The sequence below is a fragment of the Anolis sagrei genome, chromosome Y (genome assembly GCF_037176765.1).
Source record: "Anolis sagrei isolate rAnoSag1 chromosome Y, rAnoSag1.mat, whole genome shotgun sequence".
Classification (NCBI taxonomy): domain Eukaryota; kingdom Metazoa; phylum Chordata; class Lepidosauria; order Squamata; family Dactyloidae; genus Anolis; species Anolis sagrei.
In genome coordinates, this window is record NC_090035.1 from 26,781,931 (window position 1) to 26,794,148 (window position 12,218).

A 12,218-nucleotide genomic window follows, 5' to 3' on the forward strand; every position below is an offset into this window, starting at 1 on the left:
ATCCTACTACTTCGACCGCATCGATCAGGTCCTCCGCATTTGTTAGGATGAGATCAAGAGTAGCCAATCCCCTTGTTGCCTCTTCTACCTTCTGGACCATGAAATTGTCTGCAAAGCAAGCGAGGAATTTGTTGCACCTTGTACTCTTGGCCGAGTTTGTTTTCCAGCAAATATCGGGATAGTTGAAATCGCCCATGACTACTACATCTCTTCTCTGTGCCTGTTTGGTCAACTGTTGGCAGAAGACTTCATCAAGTTCTTCCTCCTGGCTTGGGGGTCTGTAGTAGACGCCTACAACGACATCTTTTTGAGTCCCAGTTCCCTTGATTCTTATCCAGATGATTTCAAGCTGGTTTCCCAGATTGCTGTCTTGAATCTCTTCTGCAGCATAAGAGTTTTTGACATATAAGGCTACTCCGCCTCCTCTCCCCTTTGTTCGGTTTCTGTGAAAGAGGTTATACCCCTTGATACCTACATTCCAGCGATAGGAGTCATCCCACCAGGTTTCAGTGATCCCTATGATATCATATTTGTGGTGTTGTGCTAAAAGTTGGAGTTCGTCTTGTTTATTTTCCATGCTCTGTGCATTAGTGTAAAGACATGTGAGCCCGTGAGATCTTCCCTTGAGCTGTTTAATTGGGATTATTGTGCTTTTGGTACTTGGTCCTTGTGTTTGTGCAGCCCTCCGTTTAACCTTCTGGCGATTCCCAGACATTATGGGTAAAGTAGTATTCACAAGGCTGTTGTCCCCCTCCCCCCGTGGACCTAGTTTAAAGTGCGTCTAATGAGGTTTGCGAGTCTGTGAGCAAAAAAATGCAGGTTGCTTACCTGTAACTGCGTTTGAGTGATAGTCTGTGAAATTCGCACATAATGGGTTTTATTCTGTGCATGCGCGGCTGTTCGGAACCTTCTAGAATTCTAAAATAGAAACTTTTTGGCGGACACCCCACCCATTATCCCCAATACTGTAAGTACCCAAGGCGGGAGCCTCGGCTCAGTTTCGCAGCCGCCATCAGCAGCTGTAGAAACGAGCATGACCATTGCGGGGAGGACGGGTGGGGATGTGCAAATTTCACAGACTATCACTCATGAAAATGCAGTTACAGGTAAACAACCTGTAGTCTGTGAAAGACGCATATAATGGGTGACTAGCAAGCTACCAACCTTTGGAGGTGGGGTCATGCGATGCAGGAAAACAACACCACTTCACCGAAGGCAGCATCCTTTCTCGCCCTGGCATCCAGCCTGTAGTGGGTAGCGAATGTCGAAGGATTGGACCAAGTTGCTGCCTTGCAGATGTCGTCAAAAGGGATACCCCTCAGGAAGGCCTGCGACGTTGACACTGCCCTCGTAGAGTGGGCATGGATCTGTTGAGGTGGATGTTTCTTTTCAAGAAAGTAAGCTAGTCTGATGGTTGAGACGATCTATGAAGCAAGGCGTTGGGATGACACAGGTAAGCCTAGGGAGTCTTTATAATATTTTAAAAATAATTTTACCAACTTCCTATGAGGAGCCGTTCTATTGGTGTAGAAGGCTAGGGCATGTCTAACATCCAGCAAATGCAGAATGGCTTCCAGTGGAGAAGACGGATTCTGGAAGAAAGCTGGGAGTGAGATATCCTGTGACAAATGAAATTTAGAAACAACCTTTGGCAGGAATGCAGTGTCCGGTCGAAGGACCACTTTCTCCTTGTAAAATTGCAGGTATGGTAGGTCAGCTCTCAAGGCACAGATTTCACTCACTCTCCTGGCCGATGTGATGGCCACAAGGAATGCGGTCTTCCATGAAAGATGTGACAAGTCACAGGTGGCCATTGGCTCAAATGGTGGTTTGGAGAGTTGCGATACAACCAGCTCCAGGCCGGGGGGGGGGGGGCATGACGGGTGGGTGTAAGTTAGCGTATTCTTTAAGAAAAAGCCGGATCATAGGGTCGTGGAAGCATGACGGTCTTCCTGCCTGCCTCCAGCGCCACGAAAGTGCTGCCAGGTAGCATTTGATCGATGACAGGGACAGTCCTTTGCTGGGGAGGTGTACCAAAAAGTCAAGGATTATCTAAGTCGGGGCTTTCAAAGGGTCAACATTTTGTGGTTTGAGATATTCAATGAAACGTGACCACTTGTAATTGTAGGCTCTCTTGGTCGTAGATTTTTGCGCTGCTGCAATTATGAGCTGCACCTCCTCCAAAAGTGGAGCTTGGGCCGAATTCTCCATGCTGTGAGCCTCAGCGAGGCTAGGTCAGGATGGTGCACCTGGCCCTCCTGGATGGATAGGAGGTCTGGTCTGTTCCGCAAGTGGAGATACTCGTTGCCAGAGGTCTTGAGGAGGGGGGCAAACCAGTGCTGGCGTGGCCACCATGGAGCAATTAGTATGGCGTCCGTGTTGTCCTCGATCATCTTGGCCAGTACTCTGGGGATCAATGGGATTGGAGGAAAGGCGTATAGCAGGCCCAAGTGAATAAGAAGGCGTCTCCCATGCAGCCCGGTGCTGATTTGGGGTGAAGTCTGGCACAGAACATGTCGCACTGTCTGTTCTTTGGTGACGCAAACAGATCCAATCTTGGCCGGCCCCAGTGACGAGTTAGGAACTGGAACTCGTCCTGATGGAGCCACCATTCGTGTGTCGATGACTGAGTCCGGCTGAGAGCGTCGAGAAGAGTGTTGTCGTCTCCTGGAAGGTGTATCGCTGTGAGGAGGATCTCTCGTGGAATGCACCATTCTCAAATCTCTGTGGACAGGTGGAGGAGATCGGAGGAGTGTGTCCCACCCTGCTTGTTGACATAACATTTCACCGCCATATTGTCTGTTATGAGTTGGACGGTGTGTCCGCTGACTTGGGACTCGAATGCTCACAGGGCGTTTTGGACAGCTAAAAGTTCAAGATAGTTGATGTGATAGGTTGCTTCCTCCTGGGACCACTTTCCGTGTATCGTCAGGTCTCTGAGGTGGGCCCCCCATCCTTGCATGGATGCATCCGTCGTAAGACAATGGGACGGGTGCGGATGTCTGAACGGCATGCCTGCAAGGACATGCTGTTCTCTTGCCCACCATCGGAGGGATGAGAGTACATGACGTGTGGGGGGGGGGCATAGCTGGGTGTTTTGACTGTTCCAGTGGGGCTTGAAAAAAACCGAGGAACCAGTGTTGAAGCGGGCGCATATTTATTCTCGCGAACATGACTGATGTTGTCAAGGCCATGTGTCCAAGCAGAGACTGAATGACCCATGCAGTGGCTTTCTCTTGCGTGCAGATGTCGTCTATAAGAGATTTGATGGCGTGGAAGCAGTCTTCTGGCAGGAAGGCTCTCTCTTCGATGGAGTCTATGGTAGCACCGATGAATTGGATGCGTTTCGATGGAGTCAGGTTGGATTTTTTGAAGTTGACTATGAGGCCAAGGCTCTGTAAGAGACAGAGTGAGGGTAAGATCTGATTGGAGTTGAGATCTCGATTCTGAAGTAATCATCCAATCGTCCAGGTACGGAAGGATTGTCACCCCCCCCCTCTGTCTCAAGTGAGCAGCTACTACTGCTATGCATTTTGTGAAAACACAAGGCGCTGAGGCCAGTCCGAATAGGAGTACGTTGTAAGAGTACAGTTGGTTGCCTAACACAAAACTGAGGAATCTGCGATGATCTGCCCTGATTGAAAAATGAAAGTATGCATCTCGGAGGTCCAGTGTCACAAACCACGTTCCTGGTCTCAGGAGCGGGAGAATGGAGGCTAAGGTCACCATGCGGAATTTGCGGGGCTTTATAAAGTAGTTCATGTCTCTTAAGTCCAATATGGGGCGGAGGCCACCGCCCCTTTTCGAGATCAGAAAATATCTTGAGAAGAAGCAACGTCCCGCTTCCGCAGGGTGGATTCTGGAGATGGCTCCCTTCTGTAAGAGGGTGGTAATTTCCTCTTGCAGTTGTGGGGAGGATGGTGTAAATTTCAACACCCCCACGGGGGGGGGGGGGTGAGTCAAATTCTATGGCATAGCCATGCTCCACGATGGAAAGGACCCAAAAATCTGTGGTTATTCTTCTCCAAGCATGCACGAAAGGGGCTAACCGGTCCCGGAAGATGCCCTGGGAATGTTGTGGCAGGTAACTATTGCAGGATAAGGAAGCATCAAACAACGAACTTAGCTCAACGGAGCCAACTGTGGAACTTTGAAACTGTAGAACTGATGAGGTAACTGGTGATTAGCTTCTAGCCTGGGGGGTAGAAGCAGCGCTTCTGGCGCTCTGGCTGTTTACCTCCACCACGCTGCTGGTTCTTGCATGGCAGAGATGGTTTTCTGGTAGATGCTGGTGGAGCAGTAGGGCGTTGATGTCCTCTGAAGTTTGGAGGGCTATACTGTCTACGATGTTGTTGAAAACGATTCATCCAGTACTGCGACAGGTAGGGAGAGAAGCCATATTTGTGAGCTGTCTGTCTCATTTTCTGGGTGTGTTTGAATTGTGAGTCCGTCTCCGGGTTAAAGAGACCCGACTCATCCATCGGGAGGTCTTCTATCACTGTTCTGGCCGACTGCGATAGGCCAGAGGCCCTAAGCCACGCATGACGACGCAAAGCAACAGCCGTTGCTAGGAGTTTGCCCGCTGTGTCTGCGGTGTGCTTGGCTAGGTCTTTCTGAAAGGAGGCCAATAGTGAAGCTTCTTGGTGAAAAGCTCTTGCTAGCATCTGTTCATTTGGTGGGAGCATGCCCAGGTATCCAGCTACCTTGCTCCATAGGTACTCTTGGTAGCCTGCCATATATGCTCCATAGTGCGCCATTCTGGACGCAAGGCAGGCCAAAGCATAGATCTTTTCCCCTAGATTCTCTAGCTTTTTGCCTTCTTTGTCAGAGGGGGTGCTTTGAGACCTTTGAGAGGGTCGAGGTTGGCTGACATCTACTACGATAGAATTTGGCTTAGGTTGTTTGGCCAGCCACGGGGCAGCGGAGAGGTCCACTTTGTATAGATTCTTTGCCCTTCTAGGTGTCGCAGGCACCGCTGATGGTGCTAAGCCTTCAGCTTTGCCGAGTTGGAGCAGAAAGGGGGGAAGGTAGAATAGTCACTGGAGGATCATGTTGTTTAGAAGAGGGGAACATCGGGTCCTCCACTATCTTTGCTGGTTTTGGCAGCGCTAGCTGAAGGGCCTTAGACAATCTGAAGATTGGAGATGAGAATCCTCCCATGTCTTCCGTAGGGAGTGCCTCCGATTCAGGCTGAGGGTCAGAGGGGGAGAGAGGGCGGTCCTCTGAGTCTGAGGGGCCCGAAAGATGGTTTGCGTCAGCCACTGGGGTTGCCATTCTCGGTGCCAAGCCATTTTGTGTTGGAACCGAGGGCCCAGCAGTAGGTGGCGCTGTTGCGGTGCTGGAATGAGTTGTCTGCACCAGTGCCAACTCGAGCCTCGGGGGCTGGCTGACGGATCTAAGCTGGAGAGGGGCCGGAGTAGCAGCCTCTGGATGGACGTGGCCGCCGTGGCTCCTGGGAGAGGGTGGGTGTGGTCAGCGTACCGGCAGCATTCAACATGGCGGCAACAGCCTCTCTCAGCGTGAGGCATGGCATATTTGTATTGGGTATAATCCCTATAGTATCTGGAGTGGTGGCGCTCCGGGGAGTAGTCTTCCTCATAACAGGATCCCACCAGGCTTCAGGAGCGAGAGCTCCAAGAGCTAATAGAAGGGGACCTACGTCAGTGCCATGGCACGTGGCGCGATCGGCGGTCTCGGGAGCGACCTCTGCCCTCTTTTCTTCTTTGCATGGCCGTTGCTGAGGGCAAATTTTGGGATTGTTAGGGCAATCCTGGTGGAGTAGAGGAGCTCGTCATGCCCTGAGCTCCCGCAGATAAGTTTTCTGGCGAGAGAAATCCCATGGCTGCTGGCTGGGCGCGAAGGGTGGGCCGCTTGGGCGAACGTTCTCTGCGGGGGAGAGTGTTGGCAGGTTTAAGCGCCATTTCCTCTGGTTGGGCAGTTACGAGTCGTCATTTGCTGAGCTTCCCCCAGCTCTGTTGATTCCTCAGGGCAGGCTTGGGCTGGTCCTTCTTGGGCCGTGCCCCTTGTGGAATGGGGACTCGGGGGCGAGTTACCGCCGAGTTGCCCCTTCTTTTTCCCTCTTTTAAGCCCTTCCTTATGCTTATGGGAAGCCTTTCCCCGCTTGGGAGGCTTGGGTTTTTTTGTGGGCCCCGGCTGAGGCTCGTCCTCCACCTCCCTCTCAGGAGGAGGGAGATGGGAGGAAGCTAACCCCTCTTCTTGAGGGTTGGAGAGCCCATCAGGGTTAGGGCGCTTCTCCACTTGGCTGGTGTTTGGGACTAGCGCTCTCTCATAGAGAAGGGCCTTAAGCCTAGACTCCCTGTCCTTGCGGGCCCTGGGAGTGAACGCCAAGCACACTTGGCAGGATTGAGGGCGATGGGATTCCCCCAGGCAGAGCAAGCACATTTGCTGAGGGCAAATTTTGGGATTGTTAGGGCAATCCTGGTGGAGTAGAGGAGCTCGCCATGCCCTGAGCTCCCACAGATAAGTTTTCTGGCGAGAGAGATCCCATGGCTGCTGGCTGGGCGCCAGCAGCCATGGGATCTCTCTCGCCAGAAAACTGTCAGAGTCGGGCACCTTGCCACCACAAGAGCCGCATTTCTTAAAAAAAGAGGTGCTCATACCGAAAGGAAAAACTGGCCTGAGAGAAGTCAAAAGGCAATCCGAGGTCGTGGGTAGGAGAAAGTCCGGTAGTGGATGGGATTTCCAAGTCAAAAACCAAGTCCGTCCGTTAGAAAAAAACTCGCTAGTAGAGAGGTTCCAAACGCTGCTGATTGCGGAAAAAGGAACTGAGCCGAGGCTCCCGCCTTGGGTATTTATAGTATTGGGGAGTATTGGCGGGGCGTCCACCAAAAAGTTTCTATTTTAGAATTCTAGAAGGTTCCGAACAGCTGCGCATGCGCAGAATAAAACCCATTATGTGCATCTTTCACAGACTACACAAAGGGGAAACGCTAAATGCCTGTTTGTATGCACTGCTTTATACAGTGGAACAAATTGCCTTGGAAAGCGAAGGCCAACCTGTCACCCAAAGCAGAGGCCAAACAGTCATCTGTTAGCGACGTGTCTGTTTTTCCCAAAGCAGGTCCACTAGAAGGCCTCAGAAGTTGTGTTCAACTGTTGTTGCCCTTTTCAAAAAGACATTGTTGCCCTGTCAATCTGGCCCTGGCTGCTGACAGGACATTTGAAGCAGAGGAGGCACCTGGAAATAGTTCATCCTGTTGGACAGCGTGACCACGAAGCCGGGATCATTCAGGATGGTTTTGTCGCAGAAGATGACGTCGACACGGTGGTACAAGTCTCGGAAGTACTCTTTTGCCGTGGGTAGTTCGCTGTTGTCATTCTCGGGGTCATCTCTATTCAGAGGAAAAGACCAAAGAGGAATTAGGTTGATGGCAAAAGGGCCATGAAAGGGTATGGATAGTTTCTGCGCATATAAGAAAGAGAAAGAAGGAAAAGAAAGAGGAGAAATAAGAAGCCACAATGGAGGGAAGATGACTTGAGTTTTGTTTAGGGTGGCAATTGGCCAGCCCTTCAAAACAGCTGCATAATCAGCAATGGCATGGGTTCAAAGTGCCCCTTTGGGTGCTTTAGGACAACCATGATCCACAGGCTGCAAAATCTGGGGTTTGAAGTTTAGTGAAGCCCAGGACCACTCTGGCTGAGCATTTTAAAAGACCCTTCTTAAACTAAACTAAATCCTGGTAGCACAGCGGGGAAAACCGTTGAGCTGCTGAACCTGCTGACTGAAAGATCAGTGGTTCAAATCCAGGGAGCAGAGCGAGCTCTCAGCTTCTGTCAACCTAGAACTTTGAAAACATGCATAAGTAGATCAATAGGCACCACTTCTGTGGGAAGATAACGGTGCTACGTGCAATCATGCTGGCCACGTAGCACAGACTCTTCGCCTTAGAAATGGAGTGTTGGACACAAATACTTAATATCCTTTACCTTCAAACTATAAAACTAACAATTCTGAAGACAGCAAAAAGGATTTAAAGTGGACAGATGTGCTAGTGCAGGCATGGACAAACTTTGGCCCTCCAGGTGTTTTAGACTTCAACTACCACAATTCCTAACAACCTGTTAGGAATTGTGGTAGTTGGTAGTCCAAAACACCAGGAGGGCCAAAATTTGCCTATGATGTCTCTAGTGTGCTGAGGTCCTAAGAATGGTATCAAAGGATTTATTTTAGGATAATTATAATTATGATTATGGTTTATCTGTACCCCACTTTTTCTCTTAAAACATGAGACTCAAAGCGGCTCAGTGGGTTGCCTACTTCTGAAACACGATGATGTCGCCGTCCATGAGTTCGTCCAGAGCTTTGTCGAGGGAAACGTCGTAGTCTTGAATCCGCTCCGTTAAATTCGGTTTAACTTCCTGAATCCAAATTTGGGGGGGGGGGGGGGGGGGAGAGAAGAACTCAGGAGGAACAGACAGGAACAAAATGTCTTTCCAATCCAAAAATACAATTCATTATGTAGCTTTCATTCAGGGAGTCATATACAGAGGAAGACAGCTTTGTTTGACTCTTGGCCATGGAAACCACCAGACTGGCCTCAGGCAGGTCACACTCTCTCAGCTGCAAAGTGGAAGAGGAGGAAAAACCAGGCCAAGAACAACCTCATAGCTACAGCTTAAGGTCAGCCTATTAATTTACTATACTTGTATACTGCCTTTCTCAGCCTTATCAGTGACTCAAAGCAGTTAACAACAAGTCAGTACACATAACAAAATACAAATTAAATAGGTCAGAAAAGGCCTGAACACATCGAAACAGGCTTGACTATCCAACATGTCTACCCAGCAAACACTGCAAACGACAGCCATTATGAAGAGTGCAGATACAGTTTGCAGGAGCCAAACCAATTTGCATTTAATGTATTTATTACCCCCAAAGGGGCCAAAGTATGGAAGCATGTGAGCAACAGATAGATTTAGGCCTGCCTCCGGAATAATTGCCCGTCCTGGACAACTGCTCCCCCTTCTCAAACACATGCATTTACTGTGTTGGATGGAAACAAATGCTGGAAAGGTTACCCAAATGACAGACATCCTGTGCAATGCATGAAGCAGAAAGAATCCCTTTGGCTGCCATGTAATGCATGGGACTGAGCTGGCCGATTCTGAGCAGCAGTCCACAAGTAAGAATGAAGAAGGCTTGCTATGCATTTCTCATACAGACCCCATAAATGCATAACACAGAAACATTACTAGATTGTTAAACAACCCAAAACAGACCCCCCCCCCATTTTTTTTTACTTTGTCAAGCTGCCTTTAAAGGAATCCAATTCCAACCAACTTTCTCCACTCCTTCGCTTAAGATGTTACAGATTCGGGAATGTTTCTTTCTTTCCTTCCACGAATCATTTCTTTCATTAAATATTAGACCTCAAAGGCACTTGAAATGATTTATTTCAAAAGGAAATGTGCATGCATCTAATTCAAAGTCATGCTGTTGCAGACTTTTGATTGCAACTATCTATGGGTTTAATGCAATGCATTTGAAAGCAATGTATACCCAAGAGTTTGCATAATTTGAGACTATGTTGTGCATATCTCACAGCAATATTATAGTAGAGACATTATTTGATATATTTTACATTGTACTGTCGGAGGTTTTCATAGATAGAATCACTGGGATGCTGTGAGTTTTCTTGGCTGTATGACCATGTTCCAGCAGCTTTCTCTCCTGACATTTCGCCCACATCTATGGCAGGCATCCTCAGGGGTTGTGAGGTCTGTTGGAAACTAGGCAAGTGGGTTTAAATATCTGTGGAATGTCCAGGGTGGGAGAAAGCACTCTCACTTGAGACAAGTGTGCATGTTGCAATTGGCTAGCTTAATTAGCATTGAATAGCCTTGCAGCTTCAACGCCTGGCTGCATCCTGCCTTGGGGAATCCTTTGTGTGTGTGTGTGTGTGGGGGGGGGGGGGGGGGTATTAGCTGGCCCTGATTGTTTCCTGTCTGGAATTCTCCTGTTTTCTGAGTGTTGTTCTTTATTTACTGTCCTGATTTTAGAGAATGTGGACAATTTCTACAGTAAGGAGAAAACCATGAAAATGAACAAAATCTGGCTACAGTATTTAAAAAACTCTAAAATCATGACAGTATCATAAAGAAGAACCCTCTGAAAGCAGAGGAATTCCAGACAGGAAACAATCAGGGCCAGCCAGAAGATTCCTCCAGGCTGGATTCAGCCAGGCTTTGAAGCTGCAAGGCTATTCAATGCTATTAAAAGTGGCAAACTGCAACATTCACACTTGCCTCAAACAGGCAAGAGTTCTTTCTCCCACTTTGGACATTATTTCACAGATATATAAGTCCCACTTGCCTACTTTCCAACAGACCTCACCACCTCTGATGATGTGGGCGGAACATTAAGAAAGAATGCTTCTGGAATATGGCCATACAGCCCAGAAAACTCACAGCAAGCCAATAATTTACATTGTATCTTCTTCCTGGAAAGTTTGCTAAATGATTGGCTATTGCAAAGATAATCTAACTTTTATTTCCTATTTTAAAAGTTTTTAATTATATTATAAGTCTTCCTTAATTTACAGATGTATTTATTCAATCCCTTCTCCTTCCCACCCACAATCTGAGTTAATAAACCCTATCTATCTACCTACCTATCTACCCATCCATCCATCTACCTATGAATGTGTTATCACAGTACAAAGAATGCATCTTCATAATCCTAACAATTGGGATATATGATACTGTGAAAACCCAAAATACATTTCTTCAAATGGAAGTTCAAACAGAGTTAAATCCTGCATTTGCAAAAGCAAAATAAAGTTTCTGGTTGTTTCCTATGATTTCTCTAATGCGAATTACCTATGAAGTCTCTAATGATTTCAAACCTGCGTGATGTAAACAATGTTTTATTAATTTTACGTTTTAATTACTTTTATCATTTATTGCCTGTTGTGAAGCCGCCCTGAGTCCCCCCTTCCGGGGGTGAGAAGGACGGGTTACAAATATGCAAAATAAATAATCTGGTAAAAGAATGACAGAAAGCTTAAAGAACAAGAAGTGCTCCAAACCTCATAGAGGATAAGATTAGATTCTTGGGGAAATCCTGCTCTTTCACACATAACTGGCAGCAAGTCACCTTTGAAGAAAGAACAGGTAAACGAACATCATTATTGCTTTGGTAATGACTCCAAAAGATTGCTTCTAGAAATCTTTCCAAACATGGCACCTTATCATGATTGCAGAAATTACATAATGAAATTACCCAGTTATCGGAATTTGGGATGCTGGGAGATAGAAGAACACTAGACATAAAATAGTGGAGTACTTTCCACAACCTTAAAGAACTAATGCACAAATACTGCTTTTTCCAGAATCTGGATTCAGTGCCACATGCTGCTGTTGACACTTTGTGCTAAAATGAATCTAGGTAGACTTTCAAACAATTATATTTATTATTACCATTACCATTATGATTATTATGATTACTCCACTTTTCTCTCCAAAAAAGAGGCTTAACAGTAAAACCAATACAACACAATTCAAAACCCCCCAAAAACATACCAACATTAGAATTTATACAGACTCCCTTTGAGGACATATAAAAACTATCCATGGCACAACTCTCTAATGTAGTTGATCTCAGGACCTTACGTATTTTGCAGGATATAGGTGTGTAGATATGTCCACAGTAGTTCAAACTCCGAGTCTTTGGGTCATACATTTTCAAGAATAGCATGACATCATCTGAAACAGTGAAAAAACAAGATGTGTTTTTTCTCTCCATAGAAGAAAGCCGGTCCCCAGATCCCTCACTTTGCAAGCTCCTCCTCTGGAGCCACATCGACATCCTTAAGCGCCTACTTACGGTCTTTGTCAAATTTGGGCAATGTTGCTCCTGTTGCAGCCATTTCTGGGTCGACTGTCTCCAGGAATATTGTCCATGGATTTTCATTGTCACTGAGTTCAATCATCTGCATGATCAAAGAAGGGACTCTACATAATTACTCAATCCCAAACACAGTACAACCAATCAAGACTACCTGTATTTCACTGCACAATAGCTGCTACCATATCATAGTTGCACCACCATTTTTGGAGGTGGCAAAAACTGTATTTTTGTCGTCTCCAGACATTTGGGGCTGATTACCCCTTCCTTCCTTCTCTGAAGGCCAGGCAGTTTAAAAAACCTGGAGGTTCCTGGAGCTGTTTTTCCCTTCTTCCACCTTTCTCCAAAGAGC

At 47.2% G+C, this 12,218-nt stretch overlaps 1 protein-coding gene across 2 annotated transcripts in view; it reads right to left on the minus strand.

Moving 5' to 3' along the window:
- LOC137095395 (ubiquitin carboxyl-terminal hydrolase 7-like) overlaps positions 1 to 12,218 on the minus strand; it is an 80,094-nt gene that overhangs the window by 21,185 nt on the left and 46,691 nt on the right. For both annotated transcript variants that reach the window (XM_067462013.1, XM_067462012.1), the window contains exons 18-22: positions 11,846 to 11,951; positions 11,632 to 11,724; positions 11,049 to 11,116; positions 8,279 to 8,379; positions 7,199 to 7,352 (exon numbers count right to left, since the gene is read on the minus strand). In XM_067462013.1, the coding sequence (XP_067318114.1) occupies positions 7,199 to 7,352; positions 8,279 to 8,379; positions 11,049 to 11,116; positions 11,632 to 11,724; positions 11,846 to 11,951 (522 nt within the window). The remainder of the gene's footprint in view (positions 1 to 7,198; positions 7,353 to 8,278; positions 8,380 to 11,048; positions 11,117 to 11,631; positions 11,725 to 11,845; positions 11,952 to 12,218) is intronic.